We start from the raw sequence: 25,156 nt of genomic DNA, 5'->3' as shown, positions 1-25,156 counted from the left end.
CCCTTCAAATCGCGAGGTACACGACGGTACACCACCCAAGCTCAATGTACACAAATTCCTTGCTGACCAAGCCAAGAAACATAGGAAGAAGTGAATGGTGCGTAGTAGCCGAGAAATCCAAGTCGAGACAGCCCCCAACCAAGCCTGACTGTCTCAACTCGACTCCTCAAGCCAATATGAAGCCGCACCTTTAGAATCGAATAAAATGCCTAAACCACCCAGCCGTACTATAATCCAGCATGAACTTTGGAATGTACTTGGGCTTCGGTTCCATGTCCTTCACAGCCTCACTCTCTCCCTTGCCCGTCTCCCTCTGCGCCTCCTCCACCTTGGCACTCTTCCCACTAACAGGCATCGTATGAACCGAAGGCCTCATAATGTGAACATTCACCTCGACCGGGTCAACCTGAATGTGCGAGCGTCTCTCTCTCGCGATATTGATCCGTCCATCATGTTCCTCGAGAAGCACGTCTCGACGTTTTGTGAGGAGAGACGAGGTGAATTGTGACGATGACTTGATCCTGCTGATGACGCGGACGGGATCGACGCGTAGGGCGGAGAGGTCGACGTTGTCTACGCCGATTTTGCCCGTGTGGATGCCGAGGTCTTGGGGGGGTGGTGAGTCGGGGGTTGGGGCGAAGACTTTGTTGTCTTTTGCGGTTGGGAGGGCGAGGGTTGTTGGGAGGAGGAGGGTGAGGAGAGATGTTGTTAGATGCATTGTTTTGTGGTGTTTTAGTTGTGTGGTTGTTATGATGATGGCTTCAGAGTCGAGTGACAATGACAACTGTTGCGGTGTCTTGGACTTGGATGGTGAGGCGGTGGGGGGGTTCCAGAGTCTGGGGACTTATACCACCCACCGAAGACGAAAGAAGCTTTTTCTCCATGATTCCACCGGCTGCATCAAAGTTGGGATCGGGAAAAAGAGGGGATCGCAAGAACAGTCCAAACAACTTGCACCTGTGCGGTGTGGTGCGGGCGTGCCGCGTGCGTACGTGCGGGCCACAACGGTGTCAAGTGTCATTGACTGCCAGTTTTGACACCTTCTGGCTGCAGACTGCCGGGGAAAGGTTAGTCGGTAAAATTGAGGAGGCGTACGTACTGCACAGTATGGTGGTCGATGTCTTCCCAAAGGCCGGGGGCCGTGGGCTCAAGAGAGGGGTTTGCGAAAGGTTCTTGACGGTTGCCTGGGGATTTAGGTGAGGTCATCGTGTGGCGGGAACATCAGACCAACTTTCGAACTCATGTGTGTGGTTTCGGTGCGTTGAGCGTGTTGGAAGGTTTTGGAAGTCGGTGAGGATTCCCTGACTTTAGTTGTCGGTGGACTGTTTGACTGTGTCATTGTGTGAGGAGGGAAGAGCTTTGACGTTGGGAAGTCCAGATGAGAAAGCTTGGTTCGGGATGCCGAGAGGGGACGCCGGGTTTACGGCCCCGCCTGATGCGGGCGATAAGTTGCGAGCCAACGTTGATTTGTGCTCCTAGTTTACTACAGTTAGTTGCACTTGACCAAGCTTTCAGCCTCAAATGCTTGATCCTCAGTTTTGGCGAAAAATCTCCCCTTTCCCTTGTTGCTACGACGGAACTCTGGCGCAAGCCTGGTTATTGAGTTGGCCGGTTGGACTTTTCAAGGCAATCAAAACAGTCATCACCATATCTCGAAAAGAAAACTTCATCCCAAAAAATACAATTAATATCATATTATAACAAAATTGATCTCCGGACAATGTTAGCTGGTTGCTCAGAGTGTTCTGGTGATATTGACACATGTAGCAGTAGCTCATAAGGCCTTTCTGAGCCCACTGCCGTTCAAACAGTGGTACGACCGAGAAAGATGTCACTTCAACGGAAGTGAGAATCATCAAAAGTGTGAACTCCATTACGGTCATATGCGTTCGCGATCTTCAAAGGCTGAGGTGTGGCGGTGTAGTTGCTAATGAAAATTACATTGCTTTTTGCAAATCATCACAAGGCTTTTTCCGCAGATGTGGTTCGCCAGTATGCAGCCTTCAAGGCGCCCACCTAGGCCTGTCTGCTAGTTCCAGCATATTGAGCCAGTAATGGATGTCCGCGAAATTAACCAAAAAGCTGACCTGCAGGTCTGCCTTGTTATCTGGCCAGGGGTAAGCGCGCCTAAGCCTCCATCTCGCCTGGCGCCAGGCATAACCAACAACTGGGATGATACGAAGCTGAGAGATTTGGAAGCCTCGATCCCTAGAAGTTGTTTTGCCGGGGCGTTTCCTTTCTCGTAAATTCTGGTGACCAGCATCTCAATGCGGGCATCCCATGACAGCATCACTTCTTCCAAACGTCTTCTTCTAGAGTCGCTCCCGTCTCTTTCAGGTGTCATCTGTCAATTAGAGTGACCAAAATGGCCGACCCTCTCAGTATCGCTGGCTCGGTTGCTGGATTGCTGGCCACGGCGGTCAAAGTGTACAACACCACCTCCAATTTCGTCTCCAGCGCGATCGATGCCCCCGAGTCTGCGATACAAATGTTTCAACTTATTGAAGAGACAAAAATGACTCTGTCTTCTGTCCACGAGCTGCTTCACTCCCTCGACACCTTCCCCAGTTCCCGCAAAAACATGATCCAGCTCGATCACCTCTCCATTGTCATCACACACTCCGTTCTAACACTTTCAAAACTCGAATCCATTGTCTGCCAGCAGGATGGGTTGCGGTCTCGGATGAAATGGGCGCTGTGGCACGAAAAGAAGATTCTAGCTCTTCTTCCCCGGTTGGAGTCTCAGAAGTCAACATTGGCTGTGATGATCACACTTCTCAATAGGTGAGTAGTAGACAATCAAGGGTACTAGGTATTTAAGATTTATTTATCATGTCATAGCGAGACTCAAGAAGAAGCGAGTCGCTCACAAATCACCATGTTGGCCAAAGTGGACGAAATCCTTCAGCAAAACCGAACACTAGCCGAACAATTGAAGCTGCTCGACAACGGAAAGTCGTGGGACACTAGATCCGTCAAGTTCATGGACAACGCGTCCTCAATAATCAGCAGACCTGTGTCTACCCAAAGTGTTATCCACAGATCCCCTTCAGCCGCCTTTCGGACCCCAGAGTCTTTGGAGGGATCGATGATCATGACGCTATCAAAAAGGAATTTCGAGCTCGACTTGGGTCAATCGAGGGTTTATAAACGGGCCCAAGACCGCGAAACAGACAGATCCTCTTTCACAACATCCAACGCCCCGACAAGCGCTTGGAGTATGCTCTCTGGTCTCACCATCGGCGACATTTCCATCGTGTCAGCGTTCAGATTGCCAATTACTCTCAAGGATATCAATAAAATTGCACCGGGGTCAACATTTTCAGGTCTTTTGATGAACCATCAATCTATGGAAGAGCAGACTCGATCCAATCCATTTGAGTGCAGCGACTCACTGTCACGAGCTCCCATTAGGGGCGAAAGATTGGCAGGGACGTTGTCTTTCAAATTTGATAAGTCTGACGACGTCGCGTACAGAGAGCCCGAAATTCAACAAGAAGGATTGACAACTTTCACGTGAGTACCTGATCTCTCTCTGCAAATCGGTTTTATGCTGAAACTCGTAGTATCATGATAGTCGGGGACTCCAAAGCGCTTAATAGTGAGATGATCAACACTTTCATCAACCCAACACCATGGTTAAAGCTCGAAAAAGATGTACATATCCCCACGCGTACTCACTATTCTCGATACGCAGTACGGTACGTGTCTTTGGCAACACCAAAAAATCTTGTCTGTCAAAACGGGCCGTGAATTCTCTATTGACATGGATAGTGTGCGTGGTGAAATACTGGGCCTTGAACTACACGATACAACAGGACTAGCAGATGATCGCTCTCTCAGGCAACAGTCATACAAAAGTGAAGACGCGTTCTTGTTTCTTGTAGGCGTGGACAGCGCGGCGCGGGTCGAAATCCAAGACCTAGCGAACGAGGTTTCCAGAGCGCGACCAGACGCCCTTTGTTTTCTGGTGGGGACGTCTAAGAACCGTGGAGCACCGCATGGCGATGCTGAGTTGGGACGTATCGCGAAATTCTTCCTTGATCTAAGAATAAAAGTGTTGTATTGTGATGTGCAACACCCAATGAGCGTTGGACAACTGCTCGCACAGGTAGGCTCCATGCTAGGGGCATTGATTCCATAAGATAATGAGCTAATCAAGTTCCGCGCAGGCCATTATAGCTGCGAATCGTAGAGGCCTAAGGAACTTGCTCGAAGCCCCCACCTCGCCTCAACTATCCAAGGTTACGATCGAATAGAGAGGACTGACAGGAAACAAATTACCTATTCAGCAAGGGCATCCTTGAGTATTAAGCAAGGAAAAGTAATCAGATCGTCACGGAATCAGGAAGAGAGCTGTGGGCTAGGGCGTTGTCGGTCGAATGTGGATTGATCAAAGATTATACTGAAATTGGAGGATCTCATAGAATTGAGATACCAGACCTTATAGGGAGATTCGAAATTTCGAATTCGGTGGCTTGCATCGAAGGCTATCGACGATAGAAATTCTATCAAATCAATTTCCCGCTTTTGATTTGCGCTGTTTGCTTTCCTCCAAAACTCCGCTTTCACTGGAAAGGCTCTCCATCTCAACGTCGAACTGTGAGTATCTGCTGCGCGGCCCTCGAGAGACACTGGCATGCGTGCTTTCCTTCACTCTCGATCCCTCCGAGGCGATCAATTTAGGTGCCATTGCCCTGAAGAATCTGCGTAGGGTAGGCATTGAGCCACATATTATGAATAGATTCACCTCGACGAAACTGTGAGCGGGAAGTCATGAGTTAAAAGTATGGCAAATGGAGGACTTTGGAAGAAGACAGGGTTGAGGACGTACGACCAGACATTTGCAGGGGCTGCTACCCATGGGATATCATTGGATGAAAGGAGCGACTGCAAGTAAACCATGCGGACGACAGATGTTGTGACAGTTCTGGAAAGGGGATCAGTATGTTTCCCCTCAGACGGCTGGAATATGGTATACATACATGGATCCAACGCCAAACATAAGCACGGCTCCCACTTTGACAGCCGGCCGCATCTGCAAGCGAAGAACCATGGGTATTGGTATGATGAAAAGGACGACGTCAGAAACAATATTGGAAACGGCGATGGCCATGTAAAGTACTGCTGAGTTTAGACATGTTCCGGAGGTGTACGGGTCCCAGTTTGTGCGAATCGGTTGGCAGTGGAAAAGGAGAAGTGATGCGATAATGATAGTGTATGCAGAAACCATCGCAATGGCTGTCAAGATTGCGTTTCGGTACCACCTCTGGGGTGAAATATTGAGGTAGGCGGTCAAAAGTGAGGTTTTCGTCAAGCCGTTGCAGGTGATAAACACAGGGGCAACAATATAAGAGCTCTGTGGGGATACGTCAGAATTGAAGGCAAATTGACATCGACAGCATCCATTTCGACATCGACCGGAACACTCACCAGCATATGCTTCTCGTATATCTGTATGGACATCTCGAAGGCGTGGTGACCCAAACCCCCTATCGATATAGACCCTGAAGTACGATGTCAGTGTCTTGATCGAGCCCCGAGAACCTGAAGGTATAGCATCTTACATATCTGCACCGACTGCATGACAATAGAACAAACCTTGAGAGAATCAGTTTCCTTCGGGTTCAGATAGCAGTATGTCAGATATTTACCCATGCGAAGAATATCAGAACTGTGGGGAATGAATGTCAATAACAGCATGGTTGTGTGGTGCCAAGTCACTCACAATCGTCGATCTTTGGGCCATCGGATAGACAGAACTTTGTGTAGAATCTCTGGACCAGAGTCAAAAATGCCAAGGGCCCCAAGATACCGAATACCAGGTAGTGTTCGAGCACTTTCTGTTGCTGCGGATGCTCAAAGTCTACCAAGTAGCCCTCCGGGGCCTTGATGACAGTTGTGGTGCCATTAGTGATCGGAAACTCGGCCATGAGAATGACCAAGTGTTGACGGTCTTCAAAAGGCCAAGGGAAGAGAAGATGGAAAATCAGAAAAGACAGACTGGCGACAAATTCATCCCTGCATACTACGCGAACAAACAGCTGCGACCCTCAATATTTAAACATGTGCACATTCCATCCTCTGATCTGCTTGAGCTCTTTTTTCATTGTGCTAACCTTATCACGGAAAATGACGAGGATTTGCTCTTTGAATTATATTAAACATGACTGATGCGACTGGAAAAGACTCTGAGGCGGGCTGAGCTATCACATTCCCGTTTTCTGTCAACCAACACGAGGACCGGCCCTGGCCTGGAGAACTGCATGGGCCCTGGCTTTCGGATGGACCTTGGCCTGCACTCTCACACAACAGATGGCCAAGAAATGCAGGACAGGGCTGCCTACATGCAGCAAATTTCACCAATGTGAGTTGAACATCCGGACCGGTCTGATACCTGGTTACTCAAACCCTTGCGTTCTCAACCGGAATGGATCGAATGACCGTCCTGTGAGAGCATGAGTAGCACAGTTGGTAGATTCTGGGCCGCGAGTCTAGACGCTCTATCGATCAACCGCGAGAACGGAACCATGAGATACTCATCATGCAAACGACGCAAACAATAGCAACCCTTGAAACCCAATCTTAATGGAGCATGGTGTTGTGAACAATATTGGATTCTGACAACCTGAACTGGAGCCCCGGCCAGGAACCCACCCAAGATTGAAAGACATAAAGGCTCAGATCCATTCCATTCTTTCTTTCTGAAACCCCAGGAGACACAAATCAAGTCCAGGTACCCGGGCACCTCTTCATCCTTTCTCACTCTCATCTTCAACCTAATATCAGCCAAGATGGTCCGCCTCTCCGTCCCGCTCACCATCGCAGCCACGCTGATCGCCAGCGGCATGGCCGCATGCTCAAACACTGGGCAGGCTCAGATGGTCACCTACGTCAAGCGAGCGACCAACCTGACCCAGGAGCAATTCTGGGACTACTGGCAGACCCAGCACGCCCCCAAGGTCGCCCCCTTGGCTGTGCACTTCAACATCACGCGTTACCAGCAGGTTTGTAAATTGTAGCCTTGGCTTTTGCATTGCTGCGAGCCGGCAATGAGCATAAACTGATTCTGTCATAGATCCAAGTCGGGGGCCAGATTCTTCCCACCGAGGCAGGTTCAACCGTGCCGGCATCCACCGTCCCCGTTGACTTTGACGGCATTGCCATGTTCCTGTACAAGTCTCCCGCGGTCCTCACGGCAATGCTTTCTCACCCTTACTACCTTGCTGTTGTTGAGCCTGACGAACATGTCTTCATCGACAAGGGTGCTTTTGGTAACGGCATGGTCGCAACATTTGTTGGTACCGACATCGAGATCGTTGATGGGAAGCAGGATGTGTGGGTAGGAAGTCAGGCTACGCGGGAAAAGTTTCAGAAAATCTTTGAGTCGTACCTGTAGGCCCTGGGTGGAAATCCACCAGTTATCTCAACTTAAATTCTGCAAGAGAGAGGAACCTGCCGTATAGAGTAATTTTACCGGAGACCCAAGTACATGTAATAATTCAGTAGATGTGTTGGTTCTTCAATTTTGGTACATCACTTGGCCGCGTGTCATCCGCAAGTCTACTTGCCATTCATGTGAATCTTGCTCGTTGGCAATGTGCTGCCAATTCCTCTCTCTTTTCTTTGATGAGAAATGACTTGTAGGATCTTGGCGATAGTGGCAACAAGGCTCCCGGCAGCTTTGCGGAATATGTTCTGAACTGGGAGAATGTGCTGTTGGTTGTTGTTAAATCAAAGCATCAAATATGACGGGTCATATGCGGTCGAAGTTATATCCCACTTTACCGTCGTACCCCCGGGCGGAAGTGGATCCGCGGCGACGGAGGCCATATCCGTCTCTCCGGTTGGGCTCTTCAGCAAGGGTCGTGGGGATCAAGGCCAATTCCATCACTGCGTATAAGAGTAAATGGAGTCTGCAAGGGGACCTCTCGGAAAGTCTTTCCGCTTGGGATAGTGAAGGGTGTGGAGTGTCTTTCGATTCTGCATGCGGACAAGGACCACGTAAACCCCTGGCAGACCGTTTTCTGTTGGAACCAGGGTCATTTCTATTTCACCAGCCTTTTGTACCGGGGACCATCAATGTCTGCTCATAGATACGGATACATTCCGTATGGCTACTGAGTAGAGAAAAAAGAAAGAAAGAAAACAAATGAGGGCAGTCGTAGTACATCAGCTTTCGGATATGACAAACAAGAGCGTCAGCCAAGTTAGATATACGTAGCCATCTAGCAAAAGAACAATCCCAAGAACACAGATACGAGCAAAGAGGAGGCTCGTCAGTATACTTGAGCAGCAGGTGACCAGGGTCCATGTCCATCTAGTACCTATCTGTCGTCAAATTTGTGCTTGAACCAGGAGGCAGTACTTGCAACAAGGTACTCGCATGTGAGGAGTGCTCTGATGGCTCAAATCACGGTGAAGTAGAAAAACAGAGGACTCATACGTTTGAATCAACCTTGTAGATTGGATTTCAACTGTCACAAAGATAATCACACTAGTTTCGTTACTTAGCCGAGAGATAGACCCAGTGACTGTCCCCTCTCCTATTATGCTGCTGGGTCGGAAGCTCGCGATGCATTGTGGCAGGGTACCGGCTCCTAAAGGATCTTCGGTGCTCATCTGGTTTCTCCACAGACCATGAACAGAATAATCAGTTCTCTAAGAAGCCTGCCACCCTGTGTACTGGAAGCGAGAATAATGTCACGATGTGATCTGCTATAGCCTATAAGTGAAAGACGCAGCTGTATGGGCAAATTTAGGTTGCTGCAACATGACGCTTTCGGGTCTACTGTTCTAAAAGAAGGAAGATGTGGTAGCTTCGAACTCAGTAGGTACATGAACAGCGCAGTCTAAGTATCATCAGAAATGCATACATGCTCGCGATCTAGCCCTCTTCATTAATATTTCCGAAGTCCTGCCTCCATCTCCGGAGCCGGTGCTGAAATTGCATGCTCAGGTACGCCAGAACACTACTCAGAGAGGAGACTGAATGACCGGGTACTTGGGAAATGCAGGTGCGTAGACCTGAAATGTGATCAGTAAGATGTCTTATACAGGAAGTAATATATTGCAGGATACGTACCGACTTGCAGCGAGCATTGAAATCGCCGGTCAACCCCTGAATGGCAGACAACTCGTCCCCAGGGACTCCGAGCTTGACCAAAGGCCCGGACTGAGGTGACCCCTTGGCCCATCCAGGCCCGGCAGCCGGGTTCTTGATCCAGTCCACGAACCAACCATGGATGGAATCAGCCAACGCCTGCTGTGCCTCAGTTACGCCCGTAAGTGAATCGAAGCACTCGTTGCCTCCATGGAAGAAGGGCACCTCGGTTCCGTGTGTGGGTGCCGTGCCCGGAACCCCAACCACGTTGTCGTAAGCTCCGAAGAATCTATAGACCCAGGTGTCTTGCTTGGCACTGCGCAGGTCAAGCAGATAGTCGACGGCGCAGTTGAAACGGGCGTCACCATATTGGGCACCACTTCTGAGAGACTCTGTCTCGTAATCGGAAGCATTATACGCCGCTAGCAGAACGTCGTCTTCAATGTGTCCACTATCTGCATCGAAAGTGTTGATCCAAGAGCTGAAGTTGCTGTTTTCGGCGCCATACACCAGGCTGAAGATGGTGCCCTCACCATCAGAAGTTCCCGTAAGGAGGGGCACGTGTGATGCATACTGGTCGGCCGCAAACCTTGCAGCATAATCAGAGTGCCTTGTGACGTTATCAATGACGGGAGTGAACCACGTGTTGAAGGTCGAGTTGAAGTCAGCTGTCTGGAAAGCGTACGAGTCGACACTGCGCAGGCACTCGACTTGGTTATCCCCTGCCTTCGGACAGCCAGCCTCAGCCGCTACGGCGTCGAATCCTTGGTTGACTGGCGCGTATCCTGGTCCAGACATGGCATTCGCACTCATCTGCACTGCTCCCTTGAGCCACGAATCTGGGTGGTTCCAGAGGTAGTGATCGACCTGAACTGCTCCGGACGAGTGACCGCCGAACACAATGTGATCGGGATTGCCTCCGAACGCATGGATGTTGTCACGGACCCAGTCAAGTGCCTTTTCGACGTCCAAAATACTGAAGTTTTGTGGTTCCTCGGGAGACATCTCGCTGAGCTCCGACGAGTGCGGCGAGGCAAAGATACTCTCGCGGGTATTGAAGTTGACGTATATCACACCGTTGCGGGCAAAGTTGGACCCTTGAAGTTGAGGATTACTGCTGGAACCAGTGACCATTGCGCCTCCGTACATGTATACGAACACAGGCAAGTTCTCGCCTGTCGAGGGTGCCCAGATGTTGAGGTTGAGGCAGTCCTCATCTTGCTGGCTGTAGAGAGTGCCGGAAATCGCTTGAGGGCAAGTAGGACCATGTGAGGTTGCGATCAACGTAGCGTTGGACTTTGACACATCTTGCGGCGCCCTCCATCGGTTTTCGCCAGCTGTTGTGGCAGCAAATGGGATGCCTAGGAATACCGAGTTGCAACTTGCATCATGGAATCCCTTGACCAGACCTTGGGATATACGGGCGTGAGGCGCAGATTGAGTTGCGTTGCTGCAAGCGCTTGCCAGGACCGAGGGCATCAAGCCAGAGAACAATATGGCAAGAGCCGCAGCTGATGGCGACATGTCGTTGAAGTGCATATTGTGTCAATCGGCCAATTCCTTCAAGCTGTAGAGAACGTGAAATGCATATTGACAAGATGGGATTCCCAGAAGAAAAGGAGATGGCTATCCAGCACCGTTTTCTTCAAGGTGGATATTAATTACAAAATACGACCTCAAGGCCTTGTCAACCCCACTGAAGACCGTTCTGGATTAGCCCATTACAACGGCTTTTTGGTGATGTTGCAGCGATCTCCTAGGGAGTCCTGCCCAGGCACATTTATGCTTCTTTTCAAAGTTTGGATGATCTTCTCTTCCCCAGATGCTGATTTTCCCTTGTCCTAGAATAGTATTTCTTTCAATAGGGCTGATGGTAATGAGTCGAAGACTTCCAAGCATCCTCACATTCAACTGAGTTGAGGGAGCAGGGGGAGGACGAGGTTACGTAAAACGCCATAAGCACCGTCAGCAAACCCCCTGGCATCACGGCTAACTTGCCAAAAAGGGGAGAGGTGAGCGGGCAAAAAACATGACTGGCTTTTCGAAAATATTATCAGCTCATGGCCTCAATAGTCCGGTTCTTCTCGTCTTTCTCGAGCAGCCAATATTCTCTACTTTGTCGCAATGAATTTACGGCGAGTAACCGGCGTTTCTCTCCTTGTTGACAGGTAGTGACTACAACTCGTCTTTTTCGTTTCTGGGCGGATCAAAAGTCTTCTTCTTCGTCATACCAGCCAGGATGTCGACAATTAAGTCAGCGGCAGCGACGGAAGTTGTCTCGGCCACAGAGTCATAAGGCGGGCTGACTTCAACGACATCAGCACCGACCAGGTTGAGTCCTTCAAGACCCTTGAGGAATCGCTTCAACTCTCTCGTTGTCCAGCCGCCTGACTCTGGCGTTCCAGTAGCTGGAGCAATGCTCGGATCGAGGACTGTAGCGTTGTTAGTTAAACATTCGTCATGATGGGGCGGTCCCAACTTGCCATCAATGTCGATGGAAAGATACACTGGCGTATTGCCAACTGCGTCTCTGACTTTCTTGACGATGCCACTCATGCCAATATCGTCAATCTCATGAGCTTCAATTATGGTGAATCCGACAACATCCCTGTCGATTTCATAGTCTTTCGGGCTCTGCATTATGTCAGATAAGTTGATCACTGTAAAACTAATATGAGTCGCTACTCACGAAGAGCTTGGTCCTCAGACCGCCATGAACGCTGGTGCCCTTGCTGATGCACCCTTCTCGGCTCGCATGCCAGAAGAAGGTTCCATGGGTGATGGCAGACTGGTTCGAAACGATTCCCGTATAGCCTTCATAAGGATCCCATCTGCGCATGAGTGTTGTTAGTGGCTGATGACTTAAGCCAGTAGCGCTGAATGTGAGGAGTCTTACGTGTCAAGGTGCGAATCGAGATGAATGACGGAGATGGGACCATAAACTGTCTTCAGACTACGCAGAATTGGCAAGACTATAGAGTGATCTCCTCCAAGGCTGATGATGCGGGGATGTTCCCATTCATCTAGAATGTAGGTTAGCGGTTGTGACTACTTTGCATGTCTGTTGTTGCCAACACCAGTGGACTTACTCTGATCGGTGGTCGGATGATAGAGAATCTGTCGATACGCCTGTTCCATCTGCTTAAACGCATGGCTGGCATCAAATGGCGTGATGGGCACGTCTCCACAGTCGATCTTTCACCGCGGCATTGCGTTAGTGCTACGTGATCCATGAAGATGTTCAGTCAGATAAGCCCTCACAATTTCTAGCCCCTGTTCGTAGGGGTCAACCTCCCACACGGTGTTATAACTACGCCCTTTCTTCTCCCTGGACGATCCAGCCCGAATACCTCTCGGGCCGAAGCGAGCGCCTGGACGGTAGGAAGTAGAGGTGTCATAAGGAAAGCCCAGAACGGCAATGTCTAGAGGCTGGACTCGGGGTCAGATGAAACCTCACATGGCATTTGAGCTGCACGTAATATACCTTATTATGCGACTCCGCTAAACAACGTTGCCATTCCAAGTGCGCAAATGTCACAGGCTGGGAAAAGGGCAGATCTTTGTCCAGATCTGGGGAGAAGGTTAGCTGAGAACCTTGCAAACAGCCGCCGAGACAGCCGAACATACCTTCAAGGGGATATTGATAGTTCGGGCCAACATTTAGGGCAGCTGCAAGGTCAGCACCCGCGCAGAGTAGGATTGCATCTGCAAGACGCATAGTGAACGTGAGTATTGGTTTTCTTGGCTTGAATGTTTCGCAATAGATCTGGCTTTGGTAGGTGACATTTTTGTATGATGCTCATCGTATGATTTGCTTAAATAATATCCGACAAGGCGCGCATGTTCAGATGACGACTGGAGTGAGGAGAACCAACGCCGATTCGAGGCCGATAGGTTGAAGCCTTGATGCACCTATCAGACGATTAGAGTTAATCAAAGGCAAGAGACTCCGACAGCACCAACGGCCGGGAATAGGGCCCCCACATCGGTCAAGCCGACTCCTGGAAGTCGACTCCGATATCTTTGGGGATGTTTCACGCGCTATCATGGGCTAAGGCGCGCCTTTAGATAAGAGGTTGGCTTATCTCTTTGAGCTAGACGAATGAGTCGCGAATATCTTCAAAGTATGGTGAATTCAATATCTACAAGGTTCTTTAAGTATAAATATAAATGCAGCTGGGAGGTAATATGTCAAGTCGTTTGGTGGTAGTCAGAGACTCCAGGTAAAGCATTTCGGGAAAGCTTGTTCAATGAACCCTATCGACATCCCTGTCTCCAAACTTCTGCATCATTAACTCTCGAGCCGTCGCACTCTCCTTGATACGAACATCTGCAAGTAAATATGATGGAGACAAAGACAGAAGGCGACAGCGACAACAAGGTCGGAGGCCATGTTGCAGCATCATCTCATCCGGAATCCATCGAAGCTACGGAAACTGCGGAACTCTCGACCAAGCGCGGCCTCTCTGCCCGACATGCACAATTCATCGCTCTTGGTGGAACCATCGGCACCGGCCTCTTCGTCGGTTCCGGCAGCACCCTCGCCCGTGGCGGACCGGCCTTTCTCGTTGGCAGTTATGTCGTTATGTCAGCCCTGATCTACATGGTCTTGACTGCAGTCATTGAGATCTCGACGTACCTTCCGCTGCCAGGCGGCACCATGAACTACTACGGCAGCCGATATGTCTCGCGAAGTCTCGGTTTCATGATGGGATGGCTCTACTTCTACTCTTTTGCAATCTTCGTCCCCTTCGAGCTCACGGCATCAGCCTTGGTCATTGAGTACTGGAATCCGAATGTCAACAACGCCGTCTGGATCACAATCATGTTGGTAATGGTTGTCGGCCTCAACCTTCTACCTGTGAAGTTCTACGGCGAAACGGAGTTTTGGTTCGCTGGACTGAAAGTCCTGACCATTGTTGGTCTGTTGATCCTCTCAATCGTTCTGTTCTTCGGCGGCGGTCCATCCCACGAGCGACTTTATTTCCGGTACTGGAAGGACCCCGGCGCTACCAAAGAGCTGATCGTTCAAGGAGACGCCGGCAGATTCGTGGCCGCATTATCAACTCTCCTCAGCAGCGTGCTTCCATTCACTTTTTCGCCCGAAATGGTTGTGGTCACTGCCGGAGAAGTTCAGTCTCCTCGCAGAAACCTGCCAAAAATCGCCCGCAACTTCTTCTGGCGATTGATTGTCTTTTACATTGGCGGTACCATTGCCATCTCGGTCATCTGCCCGTCCAACGCACCGGCCCTTACTAGCGGAAGCTCTGGAGCCGCGGCTTCTCCCTGGGTTGTGGGAATCAAGAACGCGGGAATCAAGGGACTCGATAGCGTAATCAACGCCGTCGTGGTTACGGCCGCCTGGTCCGCCGGCAATTCGTTCCTCTATCTGGCAAGCCGATCTCTGTACTCAATGGCCTGTGAAGGCAGCGCCCCGCGGATCTTCAAGCGATGCACCAAGCAAGGAGTTCCCATCTACGCCGTCATAGCCAGCTCGTTATTCTCGCTTCTGGCTTACATGAACGTCAACTCCAACGCAGCAGACGTTTTCAACTGGCTGCTGAATCTCGTCAACACTGGAGGTTTCATCTCCTGGGTCTGTTGCGGAATCATCTACATCCGCTTCCGAAAGGCCTGCGACGTTCAGAATTTACCGAAATCAGCTCTTGTCGCACGATCCTTTTTGCAGCCTGTTGGGTCATACATCTCGCTGATTATGTTCGGACTTCTGTGTCTTCTCAACGGTTTCACTGTCTTCTTCCCATCTCGCTGGTCCGTGGCAGACTTTCTCTCTGCGTACATCGGACTGCCTTTGTTTATCGTTATCTACTTTGTCCATCGATTTCTACATCGCGCTGATTCCTGGGCCATCTCCTCTCATGAGGTGGACCTCAAGACTGGACTCGCAGAGTTGGAGGCAGAAGAGTCATTGGAGGAGCCCAAGGAAGGGTTGCGAGCGCGGTTCAAGCGCCATGTAGGTCGATCTTAGGATGATGACAGATGCAGGAGTGATAGGGCGTCGCAGTCTCCTGCCCGACTCCGATAGGCGGCTAAGTCTAAGAGGCTTGACAGTCATAATGATTTAGGTGCTTGATAAGACACTGTGTAATTTGAGATTGAGAATGAATAATATTAGACAAGTTTCTCGGCTTCAGTACATTGAATAGCCACCATCTTCCCATTCCAGTCCCTTTTACCTACCTTAGCCTCGCTACTGAACTGAACTGCCATGATGCAACAAGCCAAAGTCCTCATAGTGGGCTGCGGTTCTGTAGGAACCATGTGTGCGTTTGCTCTTCAGAAGTCCGGAGACGCCGAGGTCACTGCTATTCTCCGGTCCAATTATGATCTAGTCCAGACCCAAGGCTATCACATCCAGAGCATTGACCACGGGGAAATTGCTGGCTGGAAACCCCATCACAGTGAGTCGCTTAATATCAGTTCGATTCCGTCCCAGACGTAATGATACTGACGCGCCACAGTGGAAAGACATCTAGAAGACGCACTACAGCATGGCCCTTTCGACTTTGTCTTGGTGGCTACGAAAAACTTGCCTGATGTGTACTCGATCCCAGATATCATTGGTCCCGCGATTGCACCCCAGACATCAATCGTGCTCGTTCAGAACGGCATTGATATTGAGCCACCATTACTCGAAGCCTTTCCGAACAACATCTTACTCTCAGGCGTCCCGCTGATAGGATGCGAACTCCACGGACGCGAGATGTTGCATAATGACCCAGATATTCTTCAGCTTGCGTACTGGCCAAATCCAAAGTTTACACCTGAGAACCAGAGCACCGCGTGCGCCGCTTTTGCTCGGATTTACAACAATGGTGGTGCCAAATGCAACATCCAGACGGATATCTCTTGGTTCCGATGGCGAAAGCTCATCTGGAACGCTTCTTTTAACACCGTCTGTGCCATAACGAATTTGGACTCGGGCGCCATTCAGGATGCTGGTGGTCTGGACACCCTGATCCGCCCAGCCATGAGAGATGTTGTGGCAGTTGCCCAAGCAGCGGGGCATATCTTCTCCGATGAGATCTTGGATGACATGGTTGCATTCACGCCCAAACAAGCCCGTCTGAAGCCGAGTATGCAGGTTGACGCGGTGAGGCAGAAGCCAATGGAGATCGAGGTGATCTTGGGAAATCCTATCAAAACCGCGAAGAAACTTGGCGTGCTGGTTCCAACTTTGGAATTTCTCTACAGCCTTTTGCAAACCAAGCAGTGGAGTTTCTTGAATTTGGAGGAGTGAATCTTGTTTCCCATATTTCTTATGTGCTTATCGCAACCTATGTACAAGAAAAATATGATTTTTCCATTCTTCGTTCCCTGTGTCGTTAAGAAGTACATGTAAGCCTCCTAGCGACGGATGTGCACTCTCATGTTCCCGTTGCCCCAAGCGTTGTTCTGACCGAAAACGAGACTGCCACGGGTGCAAGCGTCCATGATCTGGCCTGCCGACCGGGCAACATTGCCGCAGGGACTGGATGTGTCCCTGGGAGGGTTGCCACCGGTAGCAACACCGGCGATCTGAGCCTGGCCACGGTGGCAGAAGACAGTGGCGCTGACGACGGCCTTGCACTCCACATTGGCGCGGGCAGCGATGAAGTCGATACACCAGACGGCATCAGCAACCTATCATAGGCAATCAATGTCAGTGAATGCCTTTCATGAAAATACCATGATTCATCGTCGTGTGGTGGTTACAAGACCCTTTCGTGGTAGGCTGGCGGAGGAATAGCTCAGAGTGACTTACAGAGGCAGCGTTATCGTTGTCGTTGAATGTGCAGCTGACATCCTGCTGGCGCTTCTCAAGACCATCTAGACAGTGACAAGTCAGCCATTGGTGGTTCTAGTTGCAAGGCAACATTAAGACAACAATGTATCACGAACCGCTTGAAGTCTGGTTGAATGCGAGAGCCATGGCCTCCTCGGGCGAAGGATGTTGCCCGTTGGGGTTGGCAATGATATCCTCAGCCCACTTCTCGAAAGAGAAGGGAACGTTCTGCTCGGTGGCCTCGGCAGCAGTAGGGGCGGCGGCAATGAGAGGGATAAGGGCCAGAAGGCCGGCGGCGCGGATGAAGTTAACCATTTTGTCAGTGAAGAGATATTATGTTAGGTTGTTTGAAGAATGATGAGTTGTGGCAATGATCTGAAGAGAAACGACGCAGCTAGGTGTCCGCGATAGAGCTATTTATACCCACCGAGATAAAATTCTCGAGGTGCCTTGAGAACTCACTGAGGAGGGCGTTAGACGAGAGGATGTCACGCTTGCCACTTCTGGAAGTTTTATGGACATCTAGACCTGCACCGCTGTCGAAGGAAGGATCTAAAGTTTCCGAGGAAGGCTGGCTCAGCTGCAAGGAGTTGGATCCTCACGATGGGGCTGACATTGCCGCAAATCGTTAATTGGGAATCCAGTCTAATACATGCACGGCTTAGTCTCTTGACCGGACAACTTCAATACACCTCACACTCACCATCAATGAGTCCGTGTTAGCACGTTGGGGAGCTCATATCTAAACCACAGAACCCGGTAAAGTCTTGGACGTGGATATTGGCAATCTCTTACTTCTGTCCAATACTCAAGTGATTACGTGGCATTTCTTTCGTTCCCCGATATCTGCTAAAGCTTGATTTATCGCAATTCATTCTCTGCCTGACATGAAGTCTTCGTTTCCGGCGAAAATAAAACTTGGTGTCTGGTCGCCAAGCCTCGGCTCCCATCTGTGACCTGGCAGCCCCAGTCTCACAGTAAGATCAACAAACCCATCGGCAGCAACGGGTCAGAGTGGCTACCCTTGGCAACTTGCCATTATCTTGAGCTTAGGGCTAGACTATAAGCAATACGAGGAACACACCCATGGTTACCAGAGCCGGAAAGAGCCCAATTGGACATCTCGCAATTGAACGCGAGGATCTTACTTAGGCACCCGCAATCCGAGATCTCGGCAGGTTTCCCATAGGCTCGCTCGGGTGGCATAGATTAAGTTGAATGGGTCTCGGCACGACCCAGTGGCGGTGTATCAGCACTTGTTGAAATAAGCAGGTCCAAGGCGGGGAATTGACTTTTAGAGGCATAGGGCGGAAGGACCCGCTGAAACGGTCCGAAGCGTGATACTTTTCAAGTTGTTCCCCTCAGTTCTGACTGCGAGGAACCCTCTCAAGAACCTTCCAGTGCTCAACTTCACATCGTCGCGAGAACAGTGATTTATGACAATCAAGTCATGGGGCCGCAATTTTACCCTGGTATCGTTTGCTACCGTCCTTGAAAGAAAAGAAATTATTTGGATTCATCAACCCCAAGAACAATATATCGGAGACAACCACCCAGCATACCTAATGGGGGCCAGGTAAGCTCTTCACAGAGTCCAAAAGTACATAAAACAAGCGAAGTGTACTTCCTATGTTATTTTTTCCCCAGAAGAACGTAAGAGTTGGATAGAAGTGGTTTGATGCTGGACTTTAAGAGATAACCGGTGACAATCCAAAACCCTGGTACATTTTAACTTTTTCTACTCTAGAAGGCCACCCAACAGCCCAACAGCATTTTCGCGGGTCTTCAAGGATTTCTTAAGCCAGCAATTCCCATTATACCCCCCTGTGGTGTCCAGATTTCGATTGAAAACTGCTGCAAGGCACACTCTGGACCCCCTATATCGATTGTATGACGCACAAGCCCTCAAACAATCTAAATACGAGTGGGCCACAATGGCTACTATGTCGTTCGTTTCCCCTGGTCCGTAATTCGTCCCGCAATGAACCGTAAACTTTGCCTCTTCGTCGCATAGTTTTATTGTTTCTGATCTGCCGTCTATGTTGGAGCAGTGAGGGTCGAGTATCTCTATGTGTTGTGTTGGCACCTCTGATGAGTTTCCGGTGGTTGAGGACACGACAGACCTGGTCGTTGATCATTAGTCTATTGGACGTCTCATCACTTGTCAACTTTATAAAAAGGAAGTCATACTCTCTCGCTTTTTTAACAGCCAACGTGCCACCCACACCACCGCCAATAGCTGCTGTCACCAAAACCACGACCAGCAAAACACTAAGAACGAACGTCGCTGGCCTCAATCCGAGGATTGCACGCTTTTTTGTCGAAGAGTCTGGGATTTTCGATTCCAGAACATGCTGAACCGGATGATCACATACAAGAGCCACTTGCTTATGGGTTTTGTCAGGAGAACAGGCCTCGGGGTCATCCGGAATGTAAGCCTCAGGGCCGGTAGAGTCCATCATGTGCTCTTGTACCCCCACATGAAGCAGCGCATGAAGTCTCAGACTCTCAGTCATAAAAGAAGATAGGAGCAGATATTAGTGTCAATGGAAAGTGAACCGATAGAAGAAATAGGACGGATGGAATAGAGGGAATCAACGACCAAGTATTGAGCTAATAATGAACTCAATGGTGTCAATATCGGCTGGTTATTCACACAGTACTGTGTAGTCTTTGTGTCCTGGGAAATCAAGAGCTAACAATTTCTCGACTAATTCGTGGGGTTTGAAACATTGCTGACCTTCAGAGAGGCCTGATGATCGCTCGTACAACCTGGACTGCCCTTATGTGTAACTAAGTGTACGACATACCGTCAAAGAGACTGAAGTCTAACACACTTACTGTAGCGCATTGCTTACTTGGGGAAGTACAAGCACCTGAAGCTCGGAGAGAGTCTTGTACATGTCTGACTGTGCTAAGAGAATCAGGCCGGCTAGGCTTGAATGCTAGGGCTGTAATACACAGTGTATCGTTCTTTGTACGCGTTGGCCGTCAATCAGTTGGACAGCGTGTCAGGCCATTTTGCGTCAAAATCGTTTATCGAATCAAACAAAACTGAGCATTTGAATTACAATGTGCGAATTCTAGCAAACCGATGATCTCGCATAAGTTTCAGAGTCAAGATTGCAACGTGAAAGCGGAGATAAGAGAAATTCCGGATGTGATGCACAACGATACTTTATACCTCAAACATTTGTTGAATATAGAGAAGTGAACACCACCCGCTAGACAAAGAACGTTCAGTAGTCGGATGTGGTGCGACAAACCTCAGTGATTCTAAGATGTACTCAATCCGGGAACATCAAGTTAAACGATACTTGTGTGTTGGTTCGCGTCAGCTGTTGTCGACATCAAACTATCAATCATGTAGCAAAGGGATGTGAACCTATGTGCGTGTCTTAAACCCACAAGGGAAGTCAATGATAATTCGGGGGCATACCTTAGTTAACAACATAGAAATCTCCTAGATGGGTAATAAAGCCAGTTCATACCCATAGTCCGGCAAAAACATCATCCACATGAATTCCGGCGTAGTTGAGCGAGAGTTACGCTCACCTCTCTAGATGGCCGCTGAGCGTGTGTCCAGACGAGTCGCTTGCCGGCGGCTGGTACATCATACCTATAGGGATGTTTCATTGGTGGTCCCCATGATTCCTGTCACGCTTCTAGAGACGAAGGAGGCCGAGTAAGTCCATGTTTTGTTTGTAGTCGGAAGTGGGTTGGCCTGCACGACTTGGTGAGGTGGACTGGAAGGGGCCGAGGTCCGCACGCTATGTTAGAGAAAACTGCGTCAGCAGATTGATACCTTATTTAAAGGCAGCGACCATCGCAAGGCACGTCAAAACCTCAAAGTCTGGGTGACTCCATCGCACTCTCTTTTGCGCTATACAGCAGGACAAACCTTCATTTCTACGAGTGACAAGGAGGATTAGAACTGTTTGTAAGTAAAGGCTATCGACTATGTTGTATGAAGGTCAACAGATGCCTGTTGCTTATAAACTGTAGAAGTCCTTGGTTCTATCCGAGTAAGAACTAATGGTCTACTCAGGTGTAGCGATCATAATATTTACAAGAGGAGGGGACTAAATGCTCAGTCCAGGATGCCACCCACAGCAGAATTATCAGATATCGACCGGGGACTAGTCGCATTCTTGAGCCAACAATTCCCATTGTTTGGGCCAACATTACCCAGATTCGCATTGAAGGTCGCCGCGACGCATGTTCTCGACCCTGAGTTGCGATTGTATGATGCACAAGCCCGGAGGCAGTCCAAGTACGAATAGACTACAACGGCAACAATGTCTAGAGCTCCTTTTGATCCAAAACTCATGCCACAATGCATAACGAATTTGGCGTCAACATCAGAAAGTGCAATTGTTCTCGTTTCGCCCTCCATGGCGGGACAGGGGAGCTGGATTTTCCCTTGTGTTGGAACTACTATCGGGCTATCGCTGTCCGTCGATGCAGGGACCAGCGCGGTGACTGTGGTCGTAACAACTGTAGTTGGCGATGCTACGGACGACATTGCATCACTGAGAACCAATCATCAGAAATTTGTGGCGGAAGGGAATTGACATTGGATCATACTCTCTCGCTTTTTGGACCGCCAGTGAACCCCCAACGCCACCACCCACAGCGGCTATCACTATTACTGTAGCCAGCAAAACACTAAGAACAAATGTCGCTGGCCTCAGTCCGCAAATGGTACGTTCTTTCTTGACGGGAATTGATGAATAAGTTTCAGGTGTGGTCGGCGCATAGTACGATGATTCATGTTGCCGCGGTTGTTCGGGAACTACTTGTTTGTGGGAAATATGAGGAACGTACGTCTCGGGGCCGGAAGAGTCCATCATGTACTGGAACTTCTGTGTTCAGGGTGAAGGAAAGGCATGGACTTTGTTCTCGAGAACGTCATCCAGGAAGAAGAGAAGAAGAGCAAGAAGAAACAGAAAAAGGGCACGTTAAGCAAACTGACGCCGCTCAAACAGCAAGGGATGGCTTATGTAGTATCTCACTCACTTACAAGGAGACACAGGATCTCGAAGGATCTTGCGGTCATTGGTACTCTCTCGACATTTGTGGAAGTCGGAGACCAGGGATCCAACCAGAGCTGCGCACATGTCTCACTGGGCTGTGAGGATCAAGCAGGCTGAAATGAGGCGCAGAGACTGTGCTACACACCATCATGGCATCTCGCGCATCTATTCGTCCGTTTTGCAGCATGTGAGACGGCTTGCATCAAAGTCATCAATCCGAACCAATCGTTCTGATTTGGGGGCCAAAAGTCCAACCTGAAGCTTACGCCCAGAGTTCGTTGAAATTAAACATAGTCAACCTCAGGGCTTGGCAGGCAGGGTTTATCTGATGATTCATAGGCCCCTTTCACCTGGCCAGAATTTGTCTATTTACGATCTGCCTTGTGCAGAAAATCGATGTTGACTGATAGCACTTGGTGGCATTTGACTGCACAGATGCCCTACCTGCCCCGCTATATTGTGCCTATATTCATATATCGTCAAACTGTGCGCTTTCAAACATGGCAGCTTCGGGCTCACTATGTTGAAGGAACTCCCCGTCTTTTTTTTATGATAGATTCACTCCGATTCTCGAAGCTAGAGAGGCTACCGAGAAACTATCTGTAGCTTGCACGTGTTTATAACAGTAAGTAGACGTTGAAAGTCGCTGGTGTGCCTCCGAAAGTCATGCAATGCAACAAAATTAGATCTTCCCCTAAAGTCCTCTTCAAAGCCAAGTTTACGAGAGAAAGTCTCCGCCTGACATGGCCAGTTCATATTCGTAATCCGGCTGGAACTCCAACCACATGGCCTCAGGTGTAGTCAACCGGTATGTATACTCAGCTTCGGCATCAGGACAAAGGTGCTTCTCGATCCCCGATGCTACAGCAGCCTCTGCAAGAAGCTGTATGCGACAGGAATTTTCCATCAGGGTATACAGGAACGCCGCCTCATCGACGGTCTTCCCTGTCGTCAAGAGACCATGGTTCTTCAAGATGGCACACCTTTTGTTGCCTAGAGCTGTAGCTATCCTCTCTCCTTCCGAGGCTTCGAATGCAATGCCGCCAAACATGTCGTGAACGGCATGATCTTTGAAGAATGTGCACGCGTCTTGGTTGAGCATTTCCAGTGGTCTCCCGAAGGCTGACCATGCCTTGCCGTGGATGCTGTGGAAGTGGCATGCTGCATTGACGTCGGGTCGGGCTTCGTGAAGGGCGGAGTGGATGTTGAAACCTGCGTTGTTGATACATGCCTACAAGAACCGATTAGTTGGCTGATCCGCGAATTCCGGGTCGACAAAGGTACGATAATCTGGACTCACGTAATTTCCACCAATAATTTCTCCCTTCATATTGACATGGACCATGTCACTCGCTTTCATCAGACCAAAATGGCGAGTAAGACTAGAAACATCAAAACATGGTAAGAAAGCTGTGTTGTAGGTCGCTGAGAATGGTGCAACTTACGGGTTGATCCAAAAAGTTTCAGGGTCGACCGGGTCACGAATCGAGATGTGACCCGCCGTACCTTCAACATATCCCTTGCGAGCGATCACTCGAAAGGCACCGGCCATACGTTCCAGCATCCATTTGCGTTCTTGATACGGATCTGGGAATTTGGGAATGCCCTTGATAGGAGCACTTCTGCCAATGGTTGCACCGGTTCCATCAATAGTTGACAAGCCATCCATGAATGTGTCTTCGACCCTTGGGCGGAGTGCTTGCATCTCGGTGCCTCGATGTTCTGTTACCGAGGCTCGCGTTTGGATGGACTGCAATACGGTGGTAGTTGTAGCCATTTTCAATATGTTCAAGGCAAAAGATTTGACTCCTCTGAATATTGGAAGTGTTATGAATTCAATTCTGTATAGTTTGACTGAGAAATCGTCAATTACGAGACAGCTGTGACACCGACTGGATCGATCCTGATATCGTTCTGGGCCTCTTGTGAAAGCACCATGTCAGGGGCTCCAACTACCGTTGCGATCCCCCAAAATCCGAACCCAGGGAGGCGAACCGACCAGCTGGAACCATGCAAGACATTTGCCCTGCGCATCACTGCAAGAGATCCCGAATCATTCCAGCTACCTGGAACTACTAGCCCGGGCAGCTGACAGCGACGCCCTATCTTGACGCCATCTTCAGCCCAAATTGGCTAAGGTGGATCCTGTCGGAGTCTCTTTCCCCATGACATTCTTGCGGGCGTTGTCTTATCGCAGCGCGAAACAATGATTGACAACTTCGGAATTACTCAACACTTGTCTGCTCATTGTCCCAGTCAATCTCGTATCTTGTATTCTTACTTTAGCTGTAGGTACATGAGCGTAATAGCATTGAGAAGTTAGTCGAGATTAGACAACGCCATCGCAAGATATGATTTGTTCCTTCGGTCATCTTGAGACGTCGTCCCTATAGGGAAGGAAACGACGAAGACAGTACCATTACAGAAGAGACGCGATCTGTCCAGCGACTCTTCTTTGCATTCGAATACAAATCGACGGTTTCCTCGGACACAATGCTTTCCTCGCCAGTCCATCTGCTGGGGCTGGCACGGCACAGCGCATCGTCACCACGGTCACTTGGATACATCTAAACTTTTTATCTTTATACTCCATCTTTCAGCTACATCATGTCTACATTCTGCATCACGCCTACAGCTGCTTCAACCCAAGGCCCCTTGGGCCGTGGTCTTGGACTCTGCTCCGGACAACGGGAACCCGACTACAATCTCTTGCAGCCCTTCGAAGCCATGCCAGAGGAGATATCTGGTTCAACCGTATGGGTAAAGGAGGAGCTGAGTCAGAATAGTGGGCGCTGGCTTTATCGTTTTACCGAAGATCAGGTAGAACACATCATTGCTGCCGTCCGCAATATCGAAAACCGAGGCTTTCAACTCTCTAAAGTCGACAAGGCAACCTTCGAGCTCCCTAGCCCCTTTGTGGACTTTCTATACAGAATTCGAGACCAACTGATCAACGGGATCGGCTTCGTCGTGCTACGTGGTCTTCCCGTCGAATCTTGGACAACCCGACAAGCCTCAATCGCATAAGTCAACATACCCACTTCCTGGCACCCCCCTGTTTCTGGCACCCACAAAAACGCGAAAATCCACCACAACCCAATGCCCACCCCCAACCTCCTTTTATCACAACATTTTCAATTCGCGTCCAAATGGGCTCATCTTTTGCACATGTCTTCTTCTATATATAATGCCTCAATATACCGAAGATCAGCTTCGTCAGGCTCTCGAGGA

At 49.5% G+C, this 25,156-nt stretch overlaps 15 protein-coding genes across 15 annotated transcripts; 5 read left to right on the top strand and 10 right to left on the bottom strand.

Annotated features, from left to right (window-relative positions):
- Nucleotides 1-190: 190 nt before the first annotated feature.
- Nucleotides 191-718, bottom strand: CTAM01_11878 (uncharacterized protein; the record flags this gene model as incomplete). Its single annotated transcript, XM_060527887.1, has 1 exon — nt 191-718. The coding sequence occupies one exon, from the start codon at nt 716-718 to the stop codon at nt 191-193; it is 528 nt and encodes a 175-aa protein (XP_060377431.1).
- Nucleotides 719-844: 126 nt separating this feature from the next.
- Nucleotides 845-1,021, bottom strand: CTAM01_11877 (uncharacterized protein; the record flags this gene model as incomplete). The annotated part of the gene is made up of 1 exon (XM_060527886.1): nt 845-1,021. The coding sequence occupies one exon, from the start codon at nt 1,019-1,021 to the stop codon at nt 845-847; it is 177 nt and encodes a 58-aa protein (XP_060377430.1).
- Nucleotides 1,022-2,365: 1,344 nt separating this feature from the next.
- CTAM01_11876 (uncharacterized protein) lies at nt 2,366-3,520 on the top strand (the record flags this gene model as incomplete). Its single annotated transcript, XM_060527885.1, has 2 exons — nt 2,366-2,784; nt 2,842-3,520. 2 exons carry the CDS (start codon nt 2,366-2,368, stop codon nt 3,518-3,520), a joined length of 1,098 nt encoding a protein of 365 aa, XP_060377429.1.
- A 50-nt stretch (nt 3,521-3,570) lies between these two features.
- Nucleotides 3,571-4,144, top strand: CTAM01_11875 (uncharacterized protein; the record flags this gene model as incomplete). Its single annotated transcript, XM_060527884.1, has 2 exons — nt 3,571-3,701; nt 3,844-4,144. 2 exons carry the CDS (start codon nt 3,571-3,573, stop codon nt 4,142-4,144), a joined length of 432 nt encoding a protein of 143 aa, XP_060377428.1.
- A 602-nt stretch (nt 4,145-4,746) lies between these two features.
- On the bottom strand, nt 4,747-5,933 carry CTAM01_11874 (uncharacterized protein; the record flags this gene model as incomplete). The annotated part of the gene is made up of 6 exons (XM_060527883.1): nt 4,747-4,930; nt 4,986-5,359; nt 5,434-5,507; nt 5,568-5,601; nt 5,655-5,674; nt 5,729-5,933. 6 exons carry the CDS (start codon nt 5,931-5,933, stop codon nt 4,747-4,749), a joined length of 891 nt encoding a protein of 296 aa, XP_060377427.1.
- An 861-nt stretch (nt 5,934-6,794) lies between these two features.
- On the top strand, nt 6,795-7,399 carry CTAM01_11873 (uncharacterized protein; the record flags this gene model as incomplete). Its single annotated transcript, XM_060527882.1, has 2 exons — nt 6,795-7,007; nt 7,079-7,399. The coding sequence occupies 2 exons, from the start codon at nt 6,795-6,797 to the stop codon at nt 7,397-7,399; spliced, it is 534 nt and encodes a 177-aa protein (XP_060377426.1).
- Nucleotides 7,400-8,976: 1,577 nt separating this feature from the next.
- Nucleotides 8,977-10,642, bottom strand: CTAM01_11872 (carboxylesterase; the record flags this gene model as incomplete). The annotated part of the gene is made up of 2 exons (XM_060527881.1): nt 8,977-9,027; nt 9,086-10,642. The coding sequence occupies 2 exons, from the start codon at nt 10,640-10,642 to the stop codon at nt 8,977-8,979; spliced, it is 1,608 nt and encodes a 535-aa protein (XP_060377425.1).
- A 636-nt stretch (nt 10,643-11,278) lies between these two features.
- Nucleotides 11,279-12,821, bottom strand: CTAM01_11871 (agmatinase; the record flags this gene model as incomplete). Its single annotated transcript, XM_060527880.1, has 7 exons — nt 11,279-11,737; nt 11,793-11,934; nt 12,000-12,126; nt 12,193-12,298; nt 12,365-12,532; nt 12,588-12,673; nt 12,731-12,821. The coding sequence occupies 7 exons, from the start codon at nt 12,819-12,821 to the stop codon at nt 11,279-11,281; spliced, it is 1,179 nt and encodes a 392-aa protein (XP_060377424.1).
- A 624-nt stretch (nt 12,822-13,445) lies between these two features.
- CTAM01_11870 (amino acid permease) lies at nt 13,446-16,364 on the top strand (the record flags this gene model as incomplete). Its single annotated transcript, XM_060527879.1, has 3 exons — nt 13,446-15,077; nt 15,405-15,525; nt 15,586-16,364. The coding sequence occupies 3 exons, from the start codon at nt 13,446-13,448 to the stop codon at nt 16,362-16,364; spliced, it is 2,532 nt and encodes an 843-aa protein (XP_060377423.1).
- Nucleotides 16,365-16,471: 107 nt separating this feature from the next.
- On the bottom strand, nt 16,472-17,204 carry CTAM01_11869 (uncharacterized protein; the record flags this gene model as incomplete). Its single annotated transcript, XM_060527878.1, has 3 exons — nt 16,472-16,747; nt 16,869-16,933; nt 17,006-17,204. The coding sequence occupies 3 exons, from the start codon at nt 17,202-17,204 to the stop codon at nt 16,472-16,474; spliced, it is 540 nt and encodes a 179-aa protein (XP_060377422.1).
- Nucleotides 17,205-18,926: 1,722 nt separating this feature from the next.
- On the bottom strand, nt 18,927-19,351 carry CTAM01_11868 (uncharacterized protein; the record flags this gene model as incomplete). Its single annotated transcript, XM_060527877.1, has 2 exons — nt 18,927-18,956; nt 19,013-19,351. 2 exons carry the CDS (start codon nt 19,349-19,351, stop codon nt 18,927-18,929), a joined length of 369 nt encoding a protein of 122 aa, XP_060377421.1.
- A 1,628-nt stretch (nt 19,352-20,979) lies between these two features.
- On the bottom strand, nt 20,980-21,414 carry CTAM01_11867 (uncharacterized protein; the record flags this gene model as incomplete). The annotated part of the gene is made up of 1 exon (XM_060527876.1): nt 20,980-21,414. One exon carries the CDS (start codon nt 21,412-21,414, stop codon nt 20,980-20,982), a length of 435 nt encoding a protein of 144 aa, XP_060377420.1.
- A 4-nt stretch (nt 21,415-21,418) lies between these two features.
- On the bottom strand, nt 21,419-21,742 carry CTAM01_11866 (uncharacterized protein; the record flags this gene model as incomplete). Its single annotated transcript, XM_060527875.1, has 1 exon — nt 21,419-21,742. One exon carries the CDS (start codon nt 21,740-21,742, stop codon nt 21,419-21,421), a length of 324 nt encoding a protein of 107 aa, XP_060377419.1.
- Nucleotides 21,743-22,643: 901 nt separating this feature from the next.
- CTAM01_11865 (L-fuculose-phosphate aldolase) lies at nt 22,644-23,959 on the bottom strand (the record flags this gene model as incomplete). Its single annotated transcript, XM_060527874.1, has 4 exons — nt 22,644-23,156; nt 23,226-23,307; nt 23,371-23,736; nt 23,799-23,959. 4 exons carry the CDS (start codon nt 23,957-23,959, stop codon nt 22,644-22,646), a joined length of 1,122 nt encoding a protein of 373 aa, XP_060377418.1.
- Nucleotides 23,960-24,532: 573 nt separating this feature from the next.
- Nucleotides 24,533-24,952, top strand: CTAM01_11864 (TfdA family Taurine catabolism dioxygenase TauD; the record flags this gene model as incomplete). The annotated part of the gene is made up of 1 exon (XM_060527873.1): nt 24,533-24,952. The coding sequence occupies one exon, from the start codon at nt 24,533-24,535 to the stop codon at nt 24,950-24,952; it is 420 nt and encodes a 139-aa protein (XP_060377417.1).
- Between the last annotated feature and the right edge of the window lie 204 nt (nt 24,953-25,156).

The sequence above is a fragment of the Colletotrichum tamarilloi genome (assembly GCF_030869305.1).
Source record: "Colletotrichum tamarilloi strain Tom-12 chromosome Unknown Scaffold_69.1, whole genome shotgun sequence".
Lineage (NCBI taxonomy): Eukaryota > Fungi > Ascomycota > Sordariomycetes > Glomerellales > Glomerellaceae > Colletotrichum > Colletotrichum tamarilloi.
This window is presented reverse-complemented; position numbering and strand designations above follow the sequence as displayed.